The sequence below is a fragment of the Geotrypetes seraphini genome, chromosome 5, assembly GCF_902459505.1.
Source record: "Geotrypetes seraphini chromosome 5, aGeoSer1.1, whole genome shotgun sequence".
NCBI classification, from domain to species: Eukaryota; Metazoa; Chordata; class Amphibia; order Gymnophiona; family Dermophiidae; genus Geotrypetes; species Geotrypetes seraphini.
Window position 1 is genome coordinate 77,412,168 of NC_047088.1, and position 20,979 is coordinate 77,433,146.

General features: G+C 39.8%; 1 protein-coding gene across 1 annotated transcript; it reads right to left on the reverse strand.

The window, feature by feature from the left end:
- Positions 1 to 2,251: 2,251 nt before the first annotated feature.
- On the reverse strand, positions 2,252 to 20,100 carry LOC117361363. Its single transcript, XM_033946573.1, has 11 exons — positions 19,906 to 20,100; positions 13,528 to 13,695; positions 11,277 to 12,731; positions 9,788 to 9,880; positions 8,544 to 8,648; positions 8,275 to 8,384; positions 7,886 to 8,080; positions 6,024 to 6,186; positions 4,460 to 4,625; positions 3,220 to 3,314; positions 2,252 to 2,966 (listed from the first exon to the last, which is right to left on the reverse strand). Exons 2-11 carry the CDS (start codon positions 13,673 to 13,675, stop codon positions 2,881 to 2,883), a joined length of 2,616 nt encoding a protein of 871 aa, XP_033802464.1. The 5' UTR covers positions 13,676 to 13,695; positions 19,906 to 20,100; the 3' UTR covers positions 2,252 to 2,880.
- Positions 20,101 to 20,979: the final 879 nt, after the last annotated feature.

Below are 20,979 nucleotides of genomic sequence, written 5' to 3' on the forward strand. Positions count from 1 at the left end.
ATGGGAATCAAAATTCTTTAAAAAGAAAATGAAGGCAATTGTATTTGGTCATATTTTATTAAATATTCAATAAAATAATCACCTCCAAGATGATAAATGTTACATAGTTTCTCTTTGGCATTTTTATTACTGTATGTTACATTGTACAATACACTGGCATCCCCCAGAATAAGTGTCCGGCACCAAATGGAAGAAAAGTTATATTTACAAATGAAGAGCCTATAGCAGACTGGACCTGCAAATCTGCCATTTTCAGGACAATACTTTATAATTAAATTAATCTATTTAAATAAATATATAATTTTAAATATTTTCCACATAATACTTAGGGCTTGTTTTACAAAGCCGCACGATAACGGCCCCGAAGCCCATAGAGATTTAAAGGGCCGCGCGGCTTTGTAAAATAGGCTGTTAATGTCACAGCAATATTCATCTACATTATAAGCTTTATAGGTTGTACCATTGAACAGACATGTGCATGTAACTTCAGGACATTACCAGAAATTTTTACCAACATAGTATACTCACTGAGGGCCTGATTCTATATGTAGCACCCAAAAAATTGGCTCAAACTAGAATGCGCGTAATGCCATTTTATACAATTATTTTTAAAAGGCATGCACCATATATGGAATCACGCTTAGCACCAGTGCATGTCGTAACTTTTAGGCGCGCCCATTTAGTCTTAAATACAGTACCTGCGCCTAAGTTGGGTGCTTAAATTTTAGAAACGCCCACAGTCCGCCCCCTTCTCTGCTTCTCTGGCCACGCCCCCTTTTCACATTCGCGCACTAGAACTGACGTGCACCATTTTGTAGAATGTGCCCACCAAGTTGTGCGTGTAACTTCTAATTAGTGCCAATTAGCATCAGTTATGTGGTGTTAATTGCCAATTATCAGTAGCAACTGGTCTTGTTAAACAAGATGTGCACACAAATCGGCTGCGCGTATCGGATTGCATGCACAACTTATGATGCTATACACAGAATTGGGGGGTAATTTGGAACTTCCATTAAGGTGAATATAATTCAGTAAATTTTAATTTCTCCTAACCTGATCTTCTACCACATAACATAATGCACAGTCATCCCTGCATTAAGGCTTATATAAAGGGCCATTCTACAAATTTGACGCCTCAGCCCAGGAGTCCTCGTGCCAATTCTATAAGAGCATCTTGGCACCAAGATTCTATTATGGAATGCTAATGTAAGTTGGCATTGGTATGCCAATGTCTAGGTGTGCCCTTCTATGCCATGTCAATTTCAGGCATAAGTTGGTACACCAAGGGACATGTGCTGTTTATAGTATTCAATATATTATATGTATTACTAGAAGACTCAGCGATGGCCTATCTATGCTTCACCCATGTGTACACCCTCTTTGTAAATAGGTGCTATGGCACTTAGGCACTACCTGATAGAATCACGCCTAGTACATATAGGTGCTTAACTGTAAATTAATGGTGCTTTTGATATGCAAAAATGGCATATACCTCTAGGCACCATTTTATTGAGTTGCCCTCATATACTTTATGGTTTCTTCACTTTGTCTTCAGAATTTCACAACTTATAATATTCCATTTCTCGCCCCTTTATCACATTACTGGGAAGCTAAAACAACGAAAACAAACAAGGACGACAGCATGTATTTAAATAAAACAAAACACTCCAGTTCACACATGTGTAGGAAAAGAAGTCAGGGCTTCCCTCCAGCATGCCACACTGCTACTCTGAGCCATTACTCGATGATTATTTGAATCATGCTTGAGGGAGTGTGGGGGTGGGGGTGGGGGGAATTAATCCTTGAACAATGCACAGATGTGGAAACAAGGGGTGCCTTCTGAGAACGCAGGCTTGAAGCTGGTCTGTGAGCCCATGCAATTTAAACAGTGGACATGTATAATTTAGCTCACCCCCTCAAAGAAACTCTGGCTTGAAGGCCACTAGGAGATAACAATAGATACTGGCACCTCAGAGGAAACATGATCCATATGGTGTAGAAATGTTTTTGCTCCTCGTCTAATATACCGAATAAGAACCGAACTGTCACTCAGCTGTTGGTTATCAATTTCCTTTTCTGCACTGGTTTCTATATATTCAAGCAACAATTAATATCATCAGTTTCATGACTGGGATTGATCTTTTTGTGTTCTTATTTTTAATATAAGGCCTCTTGGCTACACATTTTTTCCCATTTGGGGGTAAAATTCTACAAATGGCTCCCAAAGTACGGCGACAGAAAGATCTGTTCTAAAGTAGTAAGGGCGCACTGGACAGAGTGTACTTTGCAGATTACTAGCTTAGAACAAATCTCATGCCTAACTTTGGGTGTGAGCACTTATGCCTGTGCAGCCTGGTATACTGTAAATACGGCCATGCATGTAAGGGCGGCTGGGTACATAAATGACCCTATTCTATAATATTGCACCTAAATTCCAGGAACACTCCTGACTCATTCATGCAACTCCTTTTCGAGTGGCACATCCTAAAATTTATAGACCAGGGTGCAGAGCAGATCTGCACATAAACCCAAATAATAAGAGCCAATTAACACCTATTATTAATTGTTAATGGCTCATTAAATAATTAGTTTGCACATGGGTGACCTATAGAGAATCTGGGGGTCTACAACTAGGGGGGAAACTGCTTAACAAGATATCTGGGTTTGGGGAACCTGCTATAGTTCCCTTTTTTTCCCCATATAGAATATTTTGGAAGATATTTTGAAACCTTAGAGAAAAGAAAGAGAAGCAAATGGACAATCGAGACACAACCATTTCAGAAGCTAGACAAATTGAGAAAGGAACATTATAGATCGACTTTGAAATGGAAGCAGGATAATTCTCCAGTTTCTCTATCAGGCTCGGAAGTCTTTTCACGTTTACTCTGGAGTGTTCTTCAGCCTTTCAAAGATTTGCATCACCTTGGCAGCTGGGACGCATCCCTCTCTCACTATGCTGAGGATACCTGAGAATGGAGATCAAGAATGTTATGATCTTTGAGTAAAAACAGAAGTGTGAGATGAGCAAATCAAAGCCATAGAATTGACAGGGAAATACATATTACTACCTGCATCTGAAAGTGATGTATTTTATAGCATTGAGAAATCCTAGTGCATGTGGTAGTTCAATTATAACATGGGTACCCATGTCATGATCAAAGAATAAGTAGATGTTGATTTAAATTGTAGAAATGAATACAATGAATATATGAAACTTACCTTCATCTATTCTTAAACAATTGACCACAGTAGAGCCCACTATTTCATTGGTGTCTCCATCACATAGCACTCCATCCAATTTATGGCTCAAACGTCTGGTATGAGAGGGAAGAAAAGGCAATGCTATCTTATTTAATAGGTACTTAGTAAGGGAGAGAAGCTAAGGAATTATACATCTGGTAATTTTAAGGATAAAAGACCAAATTCCTATGAGCGTAGGAGCAGCATCAGAGAATTTAGCACTCCAGGCCACGGTAGAAACCCTTACCACGGCTTAGTAAAAGAGGGCCAATGTTAGCTAGGTCATGGCTGTAGTGCCAAACCTGTTCCTCTGCCTATGACACAGATACCACAGTCATCGAAGGCCACAATCCAGTCAGGTTTTCAAGGTTTCCACAATGAATATGCATGAGATCTAATTGTATACAGTGTTAGCACTGCATGCAAATCAATCTCATGCATATCCATTGTGGAATCAAGGAGAACTTTTTGCATGAGTAGGCTAACAAGCTTTAGTCATATGCACATGTATCATAAAATACACACAGAAGTATCAATCCCACCCTATATTTCCTGTGCCTACCTTTGACAAAAGCCACAATTCTTTAAATGGTGCTATTGCATGACTAACACATGATCGGCAGCCATTTTTTAGTCGCCCGCCAATAATGGTGCCGTTTATAGAATCTGACCTCATGTACATAAATTTAAGCTTATTTCAGGAAAATAATACTATAAAAACCTAGCTCTGTGAGTAATCCATTGTGTTACTCATGGAAACACCTTTTAAAATGACCTTCCCTACTGTTTTTGTTGGAGGAAGCTCCATCATTCCTGCAATATCTAATTGCAGGCCTGACTTTCTCCTACAGAGAGAGATCAAAGAAGGAAAATAGATGGAAAAGTGCCCTGTGCCATTGATCCTTTAATTACATTTTTCCGACCTGCTCTGCTCCTCTGTGTGGTATTTCACTTTCATTTTTGGTTTATGCCAAGTGGCTTTTTAATTGAGGTTTAGTGGATTGTGAGGCAATAACTTGTTGAACTGGGTCAGTGTAGTTGCAGAATGAGAGGATTAACCCAGGAAATCAAAGGAAATGATTTAACTGTGTGAGTAATTTTCACCGTTGTGTATTGAGTGTTCTACAGGAACAGCTGTTGTTCAACCTCATTAGTATAAATATACTTCAGTTAATGGTAATTATTCTTAAAAGTGTTCATTAAACAAGCAAATACTTACGAGATGACCATGTCATGGTGTGTGCTGTCGCTCTCTCCACTGGGATTGGCTGAGGTGATGGCCAGAGGGCCAGTCATGTCTGTGAGGTGGACAGTCACAGTGTGGTCAGGTACTCTGATCATGATAGAATCTTTGGTCCCCACTCGGTCATATGCTGGTCCAACTCCTTATTAAAGAGAGGCATAGAAATATAAGTAAAAGGCTGACAAACATGCACAGACACACACAAAACTCCTTTGTTGAATAAGCTGATTTTTTTTCATTCATAGAATACATATGGGTATAGAATATTGACTTTCCATATATAATACATTAGATTTCAATGACATTCCAATCACTAGTCAAGTTCTGATAAGTAGGAGGAAATATGCATTCCCAGTAGTCAACATCAGCCTAGATGGCAATGTCAGCAAAAACAGAACCAGAGAAAATATTTCTTCACACAACATGTATTTAAACTCTGGAATTCGTTGCCAGAGAATGTGGTGAAATAAGTTAGCTTAGCAGGGTTTAAAAAAGTTTTGGCTAATTTCCTAAAAGAGAAGTTCATAGGCCATTATTAAGATGGCTTGGGGAAATCCACTGCTTCATTCTTAGGATAAGCAGCATAAACTCTGTTATACTACTTGGGATCTAACTGGGTACTTGGGACCTGGGTTGGCCACTGTTTGAAACAAGATACTGGGCTTGGTGGACCCAGTATGGCAATTCTTATGTTCTTAACCAATCTCTCATTTTTGGAGGGAGCCCTTCAGAACTGGGATTCAGGAGTTATCAGCAAGACAGTATAAGGTATGTTTTGCTACAATTGCCCAATTGATTCACAGAAAATCAAAATTGAAAATGTCCAAATCTAGACTAGTTGAATGTGGGAGGGGCCAGCATTGTAATCGACTGGTTACATAGACATGCCAATAGAGCAGTGGGGGCCACATAGACATGCCAATAGAAGGCACTGCTGTGAACTTGACAAAAGGTGCCAGATATACATCTCACTATAACCTCCTTATAATTTATAGTGATTTCTCCAACACCCCTCACCCAAACCTACTATGCCCACATGTCTCCCACCCCAATAGGTGGAACTTATATGGCAGTATAGTAGGATTTTGGTGGGTTTTCCACCATAAATGTAGTGGTTAGAGTGTCTTATGGACCTCCTCTCTATGGCTCATGTGGTCAAAAGTCATGAATAAAGTTAGACGTCCTGATAGCCTAGATGTTTTGGCAGCCAAGACATCCAAACAGGGGATTTTCAAACAAAAAAAAATGATTTGGGTGTCCTGTTTGAAAATGGCCGTTCCTCTACCTCCAACTGTGGGAAAAGTCCAAAATAGGACTTTGATGTCCTATCGAAAATGGCCCTCTATAATTTATACGGGTACCTGCCTCATTCAGGTGCTTGCATTTATGTTAGTAGTGGAAAGTTCATCAGTGACTAAAGTATGTCATGTGAATTGTCCTCTATGAAAAGATGTGTGTGACAAGAAATGATCATGGCTTCAATACAAAGGGAGTGTGGGAACAAAGTTGCAGTATGAAAGGAACAGGCTAAACAACTCACCCAACTTCTTCAGCCACTCCTCTTTCTTAACTATGCAGCTGACACCTCCAGGATAAACATTTTCCATGAATTCCCAGAGCAAGTGGCTGAAGGGAGGCTCAACAGCTCGCAGCTGGTCTAGGTTTGAAATGCAAATGCATATGGGCTTTTCCAAGGGTCGATCCTGCAAAATACAGAGAGAAATGCTTATTACAAAAATATTCTGTAGATCTTGTGCTATTTGGAAGCAGCAAATAGATGTCCACAGCATTTACTGGATCCATGCATTCAGATTCATAGAGGACCATATACTAAAATGGATGATGCTGATGATATGTAAATTAGGCTAATGGTAGAGTATATACATAATACGACATAATAAAATCTTAATCTTAATTTCTGGGAGCTGCTAAGTTATTATTTTTACATGATTGTATTTACAAATCAGCATGAATACCTACTTTTTGCTTATCCAATAGATAATGATCTATTTATATCGTTTTGAATCTCATTATCTTATTATTATTGATTTCATTTTAAAACTATCTCATGCTAATTTATTGGCACCTTCACAACATATCATAAGTGGAGGGTAATTCTATTAATCAAAAGGTATTAATCAGATATATATATATATATACACGTCAGAGCCCACAGCAGAAACCTTTACTGCAGCTTTGTAAAAGGAGCCCTAATTTAGGTGCCTAGATTGGCTAGACAAACCATTCTAGGCTCCTAATTTTAGACATCTTTTATAGAATATGCCAGTATGTGTGCATGCACAGAGATCTGCATGTGCACAATTGTTTGTGGATACACAATGGATGCTCTCTTTGCTAATAATATACACTCTTTTCAAAGAATTTGCATTATTATTAGCATAAGCTAAAGCATGTTTTCATGTTTTGCCTGCTCTTTTTCATTTGATAATAATATGCAACAGCATGAGACATGTTGATATTTCCCATATCGTTGCAAATGAATTTCCATCTCTAATAATTTGTGCTTCTATTTATGGGCTACATCCATAATGGAACGAAGACACATATGTTCTTTTATAGAATTAGCCTTTCAAGGTACCATGTTATAGAATAGTCTATCAACTGCTATTTCATATACAGAAATACCTTATAAAATTGGCCTCTTAATTCATTTTGGGAAAAATTCTATAACTGGGTCTAAAGTTAGATACCCAACTTAATTAGTAGATTGGCTTCAATAATAAGCTTTGACAAACTCATAATTTTAAAAAAATAAAATTTAATTGGGAAATAGGTGCCTATCTTCTTAGGTGTGATTCAATAAAAGATAGGCACCTATTATGCAGTACCTATTGCATAGCAGTGCCTAACACTAAAGTAGGCGTGTTTAGGGGTGGAGAAAGACTTAGGCACCTCCAGGCACAATTATATAAAGGCCTATAATGTAGACCTTTAAAACCCTGGCCTACATTACAGATACCTGAGTTTGGTTAGGCGCTGGTATGCATGATTGACATGTGATAGGTGTCTAAATTTAGACCCTGTTATATCACCTAACCTTAGACCCTGTTATATCTTTTTAGGCACCAATTATAGAATCTGGCCTTTAACAGATTCACCCAAGGTGGCTATACACCACCTTGGGTGAATCTCTTCATAAAGGCAGTTAATAATGTCAATAATTAAATAAATTTTAGCACACTGACTCTGCAGTTGACTGAACTAACTCTATTTTCTGGTCTTACATTGCATCTCCAAAAGTCATTGCCAGAGTGTTACTAGTCTGAAGAAGTTCACCTCAAGTTAACAGATTCCTTCAATCAAACAAAGCACATCATAAAATTCTTATATGTAACACCTGGACAAATGTGATAGTAAACAAACCCAATACATTTTCCATACCTTAATAGTATAAATCCTTTCAATGGCTTCAGGATGTTTGCAAGAAGCAGCCAGAGCATACACTGTGTCAGTGGGAATGCCGCATACGCCACCAACATCTAACTGCTTTGCAATGGTCCTCAGTCCACTAGTTCGACGGGAATCTGGACAAATGCATGACTCTGAGGTTTCTGTTGTATTCTCGCTCTTCACTTCCTGAAAGACCCCAACATGCAAAATAGAATTTCAGAAAATAGTAATGAAAAAGACAATGACATGAAACAGCCATGCATGTTTAATTATTTATAACTAACTCACACCCTGGTGAGTTTACTGTTTAATTAAAATATTTTAGGGAAACTGATGAACTCTCCATACTCAAATCATGTTTCCAAGTAATTCATTCTCACCCTGAAGAGAGGTGGTCCTATAGGAAGAAGGTCCCTGTTGAATATGCAGTTTACAAGAGACGCTGCTGCTCCATAAATGCAGATGGTTGCAAAGATGGCCAACATTACAACTGGAAGACAAACAGAAAACCTGAGATATCATCACTGCTTGAAAAGGCTCAGTATGTAGTACAAATAAAACCTAAATTAAGTTATTTGGTAGCAGCAAACTGGCAATAAAATATCTGAAATGTAATCTAAATGCTTGTTGGTGTCCAGGTATTACTTACTTTCAAGCGGTAGAGGCAGATTGTCTATCGTAAAGAGAAGAAAACAAACAATCACAACTTCCATCACCAAGGTCAGGGAGAACAAAACCACGTTAGCATAGGAAGCTGTGAAAAAATAAAATAAAAACAAAAAACATTAATTTTTGCATGATAAGCATTTTAAGGAGCACCAACAATGCCAATAATAATTCTAATTACCCATCCAAATAATGCCTCATTTTAGGTTCTTGTGCTGTCTGTCATCATGTAACAGCCTTTCTCTAAAGAGCTGCATAGTAGTTAGGCTGCCTTGACTGAATATTGGGCTGGTTGTGTAAATTTTTTTATTTTCAAATCAAAAACAAGAGTCCTAAAACCCCAAACCCCTTCCTAAATCCCCTGATCATGGCCCCTCTTGCCTTCCTCCTCCCCCAGCCTGTGGAAAAATCCATCCCTCCCTACCCCCTGGAAGGTCCATGCCCCCTCCCAAGACCCAGTCCTTCTCCCAACCCCCTCATCATGAATTCTGCTTCTCTCCCTCCTCCCCCTGCCCGCAGCATAATTCATCTGTCCATCCCCCCTCTGAGGGCCCCCACCTACCCCTTTGTCCAAGTAGGCCCAGACCCCTCACCCTAGCATACCTGCCTCAATGGTGGTCCATACTGTCTTACAATACCATGTGGTCTGGTGGTATAATTAGGGCAGGAGTAATCACCAGTCACTCTTGCCATGTCAGCACTACTCTCAAAATGGCTGCTGTGACTTCTTGAGACTGTATCATGAGACTACCACTAGAGGTGATAGAAGCCATTTGGAGAGCAGAGCTATCATGGGCAGGAGCACCTGGGGATCACTCTTGCTTTGACTATACCTATAGATTGCCAAGAATTGTACAATAGGCCCGAGTGGGACACCTATAGTTGGGCAGGGGGGGGAAGGCAACTCTTGTTCAGAGACAAACAGGGCAACACACACATTTTCAGCTTCTATCAAAAACAGCCAGCGTCAGCTGAAATCAAACCATGGTCATAGCAGCACTAGGGATTCTTCCAGAACCCAGGTTTAAGGACTCTAGATTCAGCCACTGCCTGCCATCATTGCAAATTGACCACTGACTCTTTCCAGTCCACCCTGGGCCGTGAGCACATATCCTCTGATTTTTCAGAAAGCATTTTTGCTCCTGTTCTTTGAGAATTAATGTATGTGAGGTACCTATTTCATGGCTGATTTTACTCTATTTCATTTGGATGCATGTGTTGACTTACATAAGGCCATTAAGAAGAGGTTGACAATCAGGAAAGTTATTGCTCCCACTGTGAATCCTCCATCATTATCAGGGCTAATGTTTAATAAGTGACCTGCAAGACACAAACATACATTATAATGGCAGGCCTCAAGTGCAACATGGAACATAACAAAAACAGTTTGGAATGATATATTTAGGGCTCCTTATATAAGCAATTCCCACATTGCAAATGCAAAGAAGCCTATTCAGTTCCTATGGACTTCGTTGCATTTGCTGTACCGGGAATCGCTTTGTAAAAGAAGCTCTTAATTTTGCTTTTTAAAAAATTAAATCAAGATGCAGAAAATTCTGTTGCAGAATTTATTTCAGGGACAAGAATAGGGCAGTTTTATAATCTGAAAAGTCTGGGCTTTATAAAGGAGAAGGGCTTTATAAAGGAAAAGACTCCATAAGATGTTTCAATTTGATGGATATTTATTGCAAGGTGAAGATCAGTTTATTTTTATATTGTGTGAGTTAAGATGCAAAATCAAAACATTTCTCCATTAGTTTAATGAACGTGTGCAGATTTCTAACCACATCACAACCTCTTTGGTTTGGGAATTTTCTGTAGAGGCATTTTTACTTTGAATCTTTTTCTAGCATGTTTCAAAAAGCAAAGCATGCACTTAAATTTGTAGTTATTTATAGAATAGCTCTACTGTATATGTTACTATTCTTTTGGTGCCTCTTCAATATGGAAGCATTTCTATAAAGTGGCACCTAGAGAAAGGTGCCCCTTATGTCTGTCAAAGGCAGCATTAATTGACAGTTAAGCACCTATATATACTAGACCATATTCTGTAAGGTAGTACCTAACTTCAAAGGGAGTATATAATGAAGGCAGGCCATATGTGTGTTATTCAGTGCACCTACATATGTCAACTTACTGTACATCGACCATTAACATGGAGAGAGTGTGCTTAAACATGGGCGTGCCAATGTTGACCTTATGCTAGTATTCCATAATAAAATTTTATTTATTTATTCAATTTTCTATATCCTTCTCCCCGGGGAGCTCAGAATGGTTTAAATGAATTTATTTAGGTACTCAAGTACCAAGCCCACCTAGCCTACTGTAAACCTGTGAAACTCAATCTTTAATTAGACTTCCAAACTTTCAGTTTACCTTTACCTTAATTTTCTAAAACAAGCCAATTTCAGGCATGCATCCATCAAACATCTGGACAACGCCAGGCATCAGCAGCAACCAGAATGTTTACCCTGGTTACCAGGGCAACCAAAAGGCACATCTATGCCTGTGCTAATATGTCTCTCATAATTCTGCAACCCCTGCACCATACCAGCTATAGCACAAACATGAATATAGTGCATTCCCCCACCCCAGGATTCATACTGTTTTTAAACCTAGTTACACTAGGGCACCAATTTATAGAATTGACCTTTATGTGTGTAAAATTATTAAACATTTCTATAGTAAGCTTGAGAAATCTCTACAGCAATTTTACCTGCAAATCGAAGCCAGGTCCACGTGGCCCAAATTGCTGCATAGCAGAATGGCATAACGGATCCAAATCTTCTTCCTTTTTGGACAACTATCCTGGATACATATAGCTGGAAGAGGGCTCCGGGTATTAGCACCCAGGGAATGGAAAGATGGGCTCTAATGGGATCACTAAGGGTTCCCTGGATGGCAGAGAGTGAAGACAGACCATTGCAGATGTAGAACAAGGCATCAGGGAGCTCAGAAGTGGCATCATCTGGGTCTTTCTTAGACCGTGTAATGAAGCTTTTAAAATTTATCAGTGCAGCCTGAAATTTTGCACTTGAGGTAAGTTGGGCCCCAATAGGGATCAAAATCTTTTCAGCGATTGAGTTAATGAGGCTTGCAAAGGTGATATACAAGGAAATGACAGTATAAATGCAGCAGGCAACCCCGAAGAATATGTAAGACCCTCTAGCAGGAATTTGATGGATGGTGGAAATTGTGAGCAGAACAAAGCAAGCATTGTGAGCTACTTCCAGGATGTCCCTATTAATAGACATCAAACAAAAAACGATAGCAATGATTAGAAAGAACCAGCTTCCAATCATTCCCACCCTGCTTTGGTGCACATTCTCTGACTGGATGAAAACAGTTAAGACAAAATTTTCCCAAGAATTCACAAGCCAATAAAGACTGTGAAGGCCAAATTTGGTGGTGTAATAAACATCATCCCTCAAGTAACTGTAGTAACTGGCAAACAGCTGAGATATGGCACTGATTGTAACCCAAACTGCTCCAACATAGAAGACCTTCATATACCCAAAGCAGTAGAAAGCAAAGATGAAAGCAGAAATGGTGTCACTTATATTACCTAAGGGCATGGGCTCAGCATATTTTGTGTTCTTTTTCTTCTCTTCGCCTATGCTTTTAGATGACGTACGATTGGCTGACCCTAACAGCAAGACATTGAAAAGTGCATTCCCAAAGCCTGGAAGAACATACCTTTGGGTAATGCCTTTTAAGAGAAGAGCTGCTCCACCATACAGTCCGCAAAGCACAATAACTAGCTCTAAGGTCCCTGACACCACGAGTGCCCACTGACCAAACAACCCAACTGCTTCAAATATAAGAGTAAGAGTAAGTGCACCAAACACAAAGGGCATGATATAATTTACAGTGGCGGAGCAAAAAGACAGAATGAGAGCGATGAAGATATAAGCCACTAGCCCGGCAACAGCGCTTTCACTAACAGGAAGAGGAGAAATGGCAGGGAGGACGTCATGACTGCTATTATAAGACATGTGGGTAATGTTACTTAAGGGAGAATAGGCTCCTAAAATGATACGGGTGGCTCCATAGCTACTCCACAGAGCTGAGAATGCAATAAAGGCTGTACTTCCTAGGTGGTCATATTTCCGGAAAGAAAGGAATCCAGCAACAAGTTGTGTCAGTCCTCCAATCAAAATGAGGTGAACGCCTAAATGACAAAAAAAAAAAAATAAAAGAATTAAATAATTATCACACTGCGTGCTATATGAGGTATTACTATATTTAAGGTCGATAGAAATATTTGAATAAATATTCAAAAGCATTTATCCGGATATCATCACCTGCTATTCCGATACGTACTGCTGAATAGGACATTCAACAGCAGTGAATATCCGTACAGACTTGATAATGCCAGACTGAAGTGCGAGTGGCATCAAGGTAGTCACAGAACTTATCCTGATGGTGGTATTTCAGTCCATTATTCAGATACTTTTTCTGGATCATTTAGGACCATAAAAGGCTATCCCAGAATCTATCCAGTTAGTAGCAATATTCAATCCACTTTGTGGATGACTTAGGATGGATATACTATCCTACTATCCAGATAAGTTCCCCTACTGATCACATTATCCAGATATTCAGTGCAGTTACTGCATAGCGAGTGATGCTGAATGTCAAGGGTAGAAACATAGAAACATGGAACCTGATGGCAGATAAAGGCCAAATGGCCCACCCAGTCTACCCTACATGATCAGATAAAGGGGTCAGATGTAACATTCAGCGGTGGTTATCCAGTTAGTGCCGCTGAATATCCCTCTCACCAGCATTTATCTGATTAGCTATCTTTAAATATCAGTCTCTTCATTTTCAAGGGAAATAGATTCTCTACAGATATCTTTCTTTTTAACAAATTAAGCCTCCTTATTTAGCTGTGTTGTCCTAAGCATATAGGTTCAGAAACATGGCTAATGCACGATTTGAGCTAGTTTCTCATGCCTACTCACCTGCAAGCACGTTTTCTATCCCTCCAGCTCTGATGTTCGTGTGGAAATAAGCAAAGTTCTGCAGAGCCACGAGAAAAGCACTAATAACATTGGCAAGAAGGCCCAGCACAGCAGGCTCACTGTAAAACACGGCAGCAAATCCTTCCATTCTGGCCACAAGCTTCAGTTCTTCCATGGAAACACAGAAAATAAATCCTTATCAGTATATATATTTTTTTGCCTATCTCTTTTGAATGAATGATGCCTTTCCTGTCAGTACTGCAGTTCCTTTTCCCTAACTTTGTAAACTGTCTCAAAGTTCTCGAGAGACAGTATATAAGTTCTTAATAAACCATACACCATAAATGTAAAGACAGACATTTAGCAATCTGATGACCACACAAAGCTCCATGTTAAAAATCAGACTGCTGAATATGCTGTCATAACTTGAATACCAGACGCTACACACATTCTTGTCATCTAAATTGAGGTGGCTCCTTATTGAATTATCCCCTACATGAAGTTAGGCGCCTAGATCATCATGCCTAGCCAATCTAATTGGCTTAATCAGCACTGATAATTGAAAGCACCATTAAACATTTTTTTAATTAATTTGCTGGTAGGCACCTAATTCAGTAAAGCCTGGATTCTGATAGCGCTACTAGGCACTCTACTGGCACCTAAGCTAATTGTTTTAATTGGCTATTAAAAGTGTGGTAATTTACCGCACCATTAAAAACCAATTAAAAGAAAAAAAGTAGGCGTCTACAAAACATGGTGCCAGAAGGGGCTGGAGGAGTTGCCGTTCAATGAGAGATTAGAGAAACTGGGCCTCTTCTCCTTTGAAAAGAGGAGAATGAGAGGGGACATGAACGAGACATGAACGAGACATTCAAGATAATGAAGGGAATAGACTTAGTAGATAAGGACAGGTTGTTCACCCTCTCCAAGGTAGGGAGCATGAGAGGGCACTCTCTAAAGTTAAAAGGGGATAGATTCCGTACAAATGTAAGGAAGTTCTTCTTCACCCAGAGAGTGGTGGAGAACTGGAATGCTCTTCTGGAGTCTGTTATAGAGGAAAACACCCTCCAGGGATTCAAGACAAGGCTAGACAAGTTTCTGCTGAACCGGAATATACGCAGGTGAGGCTGGTCTCATTTAGGGCAGTGGTCTTTGACCTGGGGGCCGCTGCGTGAACAGACTGTTGGGCACGATGGACCACTGGTCTGACCCAGGAGCGGCAATTCTTATGTTCTTATGCTTAGCAGCGTTGAACAAAAGAGGTGTGGTTATGGGCAGGGTTGACGTTCAGTGCCACTAAGCGTGATTCTATGTCGAAGGTAGGGCCTGGAAATGTAGGCCTGTAAAGCCCTCACTTACATTTCAGGTGCCTACCTTCGATACAGGTCATGATTCTGAAAACAGGCCAGAAATTGGATTGGCACACGACCAGTGCCATTTTTTCAGATGCCTGCCGATTATGGTGCTGCTTTCAGAATCTGGGACTAAAAGCCTACCATTTTGAGGTAGGCTTCTACAACAACGCAACTATTGGTGCTGGCATGGCAAGTAGGCATGGTTAGGGATGAATCCAGGGCAGAGTTTGGGTGTGGATTGACCTGACACCAGTAGACGCCTACCTTAGGCATACTCATTTAGGCCAAGGAAACCTTGGGCTAAAGATAGTGCACCTAGGGATTCAATGCCTACTAGTGCTTAAGAACACTTAGGCACCACTAGGCATGATTCTATAAACAGCGCCTAGTCAACGACGCCTAGGAGTTAGACCCAGTTTATAGAATCAGGGCCAAAATGCATTCTCCAAATTTTCTAAACACTAATATCAAACTTGTAAAACTGTGCTTTTTGTTTAGGTCCTTTTCTATCTAGATCATCTGCAGTAGGAGACATGCAGTCAGTGATAATATACCTGGATTGTATTTAAAAGGTCTTAGTGCAGTTCTAACTCTTGAATTCAACAGACAAATAACTTTCTTGCCAGATGTGTGATTTCAGAGGCATAATCCTTCTTTCATGCTTTGATGAGTAATGACTATATTAATAGCATAATCCACCTCTGGAACTTCATCAGGAATCATGAATGTGCTAAAATTTCTAAAGGGGTCACCTCAAAGCATTTAGGAGATTCTGAAATAGATTTGATGACAGGACCTATTTTGGATCTGCCAAAGAAAGCAGAAGCTGTACCAATAACTATGAATACAACTTTTAAATGTTATGTTTTTCAAGGACATAAAACAGAGAACACTCTGAACACTGAATTATATTGGGAAAGAGGCCATTTTTTTAATGGATACCCCATATACTGAAAATATTTTGTAATGATACATATGTAATCCCTTGATGTCATCATATCCTTGGGCATATTAGGTACTTTCTTATCCTCCAGATGAGAGGTAGTATATTAAATAACAATAAACAATAAGTCCTAATTGATTTTTTGTGTTCCTCAAATTTCTGTAATCTCCTGTCACTTAAGCGTAGCTCACTGTATGTTGCCCATATCTCCAAGAGACTAATGCACTGATGTGAAAGGTCAGAAACCCAAGAAATTCTCCCAACCCCCATCTAACTCACACTACAGTAATGCTGATTCAAAAATTAAGATTGCAGTATTTTCTTCAGCTAAATTATGTTGAGTCAGTGCCAGCTAAACTGATATTTAAAGGATTTATTCTCTTAACTTTGAACGTTATGCTCATAAATTAGCCTCCTTGAACATTTCACTAGGACTGAGTGATTAACATTGTACTCAGAATATCAGCAAACTCCTAAATATAGGATCATAAAAAGTACATGGCAAGAGAAGTGGATTTAGGGTGAGAAAAAGAAGTTAGGAGCTTAGTACTGATTTTCAGCATTAGGCTTATACAGTAGGCTCTTAAATCAGAACAATTGAATATCAGGCCTAAAGATTAACTTATGTGCTCATGAATTAAAATGAATTTTCAACTGAAAATAGGACACAAATTTAAGAGCATACCTTAGGAGCATAAATTTAGAAGCTCAGCCTTCTCTGGTTAATGGAATATTTTAGAAGGATTTTAAGATCCCAAAAGCAAATCCAATTTCCAAGTGTTGAGAGGCCACAAACTAGTTTAACAAACCTGCAAGAATTGGGCAGGCATCTAGCTTGTAAGACTTTCTAAACACAAAAAAATAGCCAATGTAAAATCCTGGCATTCGTGAATCTGCCTCATATTTCAAGCAGATTCACCAATTTCATGTGATCCAGAGTGGACATATTTGCTGCAAGTTCCAGTGAATCATTTAACACTCAAACTCAAATTGAATATGATTAGATGTTTCCTAAATTTACTTCTCTGGGAAAAGTTTAGAAATTTTAGTTCAATCTTGAATTTTACACTTGTCCTGCCACTGATTATAATCTATAAACGGTGCCTTGTGTTAGGCGCCGATAGGTACCCTACCGGTATCTAACTTAATTGGTAAAAACCATTTAAAAATGCTTAAAAAAAATATAGGTCCTAAAAAATGTTGCTTTCATTGTGTTTAGAGAGGCACCTTAAAATGCCTAAGATCAAATTAGGCATAGTTAACACCAGAAATGACCTTAGGCATTCTAAAGTTACTCCGTAGATGGGATTCTCATCAAAGGTAGGCACCAGAAATATAGACCTTTAAAATCCTGGCCTACATTTCTTGTGCCAACCTTTGACAAAAGCTGCAATTCTTTAAATGGCACCGCTGCGTGACTGACGTGATTGGCTGCTGTTTTTTTAGGCGGCCACCAATAACAGCGCCATTTACGTCCCTTTGTTCCTGCAGTATGGTCACTGACATGGTGTTCTGTCACCATAAAACCACTTTTAATATGCAACAACATCCAGGTCAGTATGCAGTAAAAAAAAAAATAATAAATCCAGGACAGGAGTGCCTATTGCCTAACAGTGTAGTGAACTGGTGAACTGGCATCCAATGTTTTTAGAGCTCATTGTAAATTGTACAAAAGAGTGTCATCAAAATTCCTGGCTTTGATCAGCTTAACCAGTGCCAAGATCAACAGAAGGGTGGATGCAAGCAATACCAGTGAAATAATGTTAGACAAATACACAGTTTCAATTGGACATTAATCTCCGAATGTTTTATATGGTGCTTTGAGTTGCATTCAGAAATGTAGGTACATGCAGCATAAATAACAATTGAATAGCAAGCCAATTAGCACAGATAATTGGTTTCTTAAAAGCAATTAGCATTAATTAGTTTAATTTACATTTATGTGAGTACATTTAGGCATGGGATTCACACCTAAACTTTACACATGTGCCAAAAAGAGGGGTGAAGAAATGGGAAGGTCATGAGTGGATTGAGGATGTTCCTCAAAGTTACATGTGTAATTATAAAATAAAGGATAGCATGTGAATTTGTGCTACATTTCTGTTGGCACAAATGGACATGCCTAAAATTAGTAGTGGGTCCCAGGCATAAGCACTATTCTGTACATTACGCCTAACTTTGGGCTAGATTCACTAACCCTCCAATCCGTGTGCGATCCGTTTTCGTTTGTATGCAGGCCGACAAATTCACTAAAGACCTGCATGCAAATGGGGACGATTGTTAACACGACCCCTACCCACGGCCAGGATCACTAGAGAGCAATCCCCGCTCATGCGCACACCCTGACAGTAGTGACAGGAGAAGCAGCCTCCTGTCACTGCTGTCAGGGCTCAGCCCTGATCTCTCCTGCCTGCCATGCGCTGCCCCAATCTCTCTTGCCTGCTTGCTGGACTCTCCTGCTCTCTGCCACTGTTCCCTGCAGTGCAAGTCCATGGTTTTAAAGCAGGCTTGCACTGCGGGGAACGGCGGCAGAGAGCAGGAGAGTTCGGCGAGCAGGCAAGAGAGATCAGGGCAGAGCAGGGAAGGCAGGAGAGCCTACACTAGCTCCACCCACCAGCCCGACACACCGGCCCCGCCCGACAGCGCCCTCCCACCGCTTCACCCACGAATGGCCCACCTCAGGTCAGCCCAAGCGGTCGGGCCCAGCTGCGTACTCAGTTACCGACAGGTCTGCAGCATTCGGATTTGCTAATAGTAAAACCCGATTCAAAATAGCCAAGCAATTGTTAGTGAATCAATCGCTTGGCTATTTTGCATGGGGTTTTGCTAATTTGCATGGGAGGGTCGGGATCGAATCGCTACAGGCGTTAGTGAATGGGGCTGGAGGGAAATTTGGTCACAAAGGGCTCGCAAACCAATCGGTACACGATCGGTTTGCTTAGTGAATCTAGCCCTTTGAGGCTTTGAAAGTCTTATAGCTCTCCCTGTAAACTCCTAGCTAAACAATATACTAGAGTCCTTTTACTAAAATGTGCTAACGGATTTAACTCATGCTAACAATTAGCACAGGCTAAATGCTAAGAAGCCCAAAGGTTTAAAATGGTCTTCTTAGCATTATCCCTGTGCTAATTCTGTTAGTGCACTTTAGTCAAAAGACCCCTAAAAGAGAAAGCTAAGGAGTTAATAGTCAGATAAAATCAATATTTGGACAAATCTAGCTCCTAGGAGTTCTATAAAAGAAATTACAACAGCAATAAAGTTCTGTCTGGCAAGTTATGAAAACAGATCTAGGAGTGCCTGCTTTGCTCAAAGCTACTGCTCCCTCTCCTCATTGGCTCAGAGCCCAGACCCTTTCAAGTCCATTTGTGTTTCAGATTCTGTTTAACTCTAAATGCTTCTCGAAAGAAAAGGTCCATTATATTTTAACTTAAAAGCTTTCCAAAGGACTTTTATCTTTGGAAAGAATTGACTTTTATCAGGCGACAGGAGATAATAACAAACATTATGGCCAAGTCTCCAGCTTTCCTGCTCAGGATATACAATGTTCTTTTCTCTACAATTGTATTAACAGTTATTGTGTGGTAAAGCAACCTTATATGAAAATACAGATTTCTAGTCTCTTCAACATGTAACCTGATTTGTTGTGCTAAACAGCTTCCCAGAAAGGGGAAAGGGTTTGGGACTTGTATACTGCCTTTTCGTAGTTATACAACCACACTCAAAGTGGTTTACTTACAGGTACTTCAAGCTTTGTCTCTGTCTGTCCTGGTGGGCTCATAATCTATCTAATATACCTGGGGCAGTGGTGGATTAAGTGACTTGCCCAAGGTCATTTAGAGCAGCGCAGAGTTTGAACCCGCAATCCCTGGGTGCTGAGTCTGGAGCTCTAACCACTCTTCTCCAGAGCAAGTCAAAGCTTCTTTAAATAAATATAAAAGCCTTAAAGGGAAAAGTATACCACGGCAAATATGAATGATAATATAGTACAACACAGAAAAAAAAAAAAAAAAAGACGCAGCTCCTTTCAGGCATATAAAGCAACAGGCAACATTCTGAATAAAGCACTGACAGAGGACTCACCTGTTCTGGAGGGATGCTCCACCAGAGTTACTGAAGTCAGCTTTGTTTCATAGCACTTCCCCTCCTGAGACAAGCTTTATAGGAGATGTTCACTTGTAGGAGGAGCCCTGCTTAATTAGTGGCCCACACCCTCCTTTGGTATCATACACGGCAATTGGATTTTCCTGAGTTCTTCCTCCCGCTCCTTTCCTGGTTGCTTGCTGTACTGGTTTGTTTTCGTTTCTGCACCTTAGGCATATCCTTAAGAAAAGTTTCCTAGATGACGTTAGTTTTCTTTCCCAAGGGCTGAAGAAATAAAACCCACCCGACTCAAGCTTTAGCCCTTAACCTTGCCCCTTCCCCAACTTTTTCAACTTGACCTATAATGTCATACAAACTGTTGGGCTATTGATTAAAAAAAAAAAAAAAAAAGAGAAAGATATCCTCAATCGAATACAGTATATATAACATGCATGGCTGAGTCTTTTTAGCAGATTTCTCTACAAATCGCTCAAGCTGAAAGGCAGAGCCAGACATCTACCAAGAAATAGACTAAATACAAGATGATGTTGCTGTCCTCTATGTTGTATGTAAATATTGTCCTTTGCTGCGCATTTTAACATTATGTTTGAATCCGTTTGATCTGCTTTTTTTTTTTTTTATATTTATTTATTTATTCATTTTCAATAAACATATCACAAGATTATACTTGTTACAGCAACATGGAAAGTATTAATTTTCCAAAGGAAAAAGAAAAATAGAAAAACCAAGAAAATTATTATCTCCTAAATAGTCTACAATAAAAGGGGAGTGAGTTCACAATAAATGGAATGTATAATGCAGCCATAAGAACATAAGAATTGCCACTGCTGGGTCAGACCAGTGGTCCATCGTGCCCAGCCGCGGCTGCCCTTAGGTCAAAGACCAGTGCCCTAACTGAGACTAGCCTTAACTGCATACGTTCTGGTTAGCAGGAACTTGTCTAACTTTGCCTTGAATCCCTGGAGGGTGTTTTCCCCTATAACAGCATCCGGAAGAGCGTTCCAGATTTCTACCAATCTCAATCTACACAATTCCAGCGATATATCTCTTACT

Bases quoted from the DNA above. Each gene is read 5' to 3' on its own strand.
- LOC117361363 (XM_033946573.1), bottom strand. From the start codon at position 13,675: ATGGAAGGATTTGCTGCCGTGTTTTACAGTGAGCCTGCTGTGCTGGGC. The intron at 8,081-8,274 runs GTGAGAATGAAT...GGGGTCTTTCAG, and splicing joins TAGGACCACCTCTCTTCAGG to GAAGTGAAGAGCGAGAATAC. The intron at 3,315-4,459 runs GTAAGTATTTGC...CTCTCATACCAG, and splicing joins CACCATGACATGGTCATCTC to ACGTTTGAGCCATAAATTGG.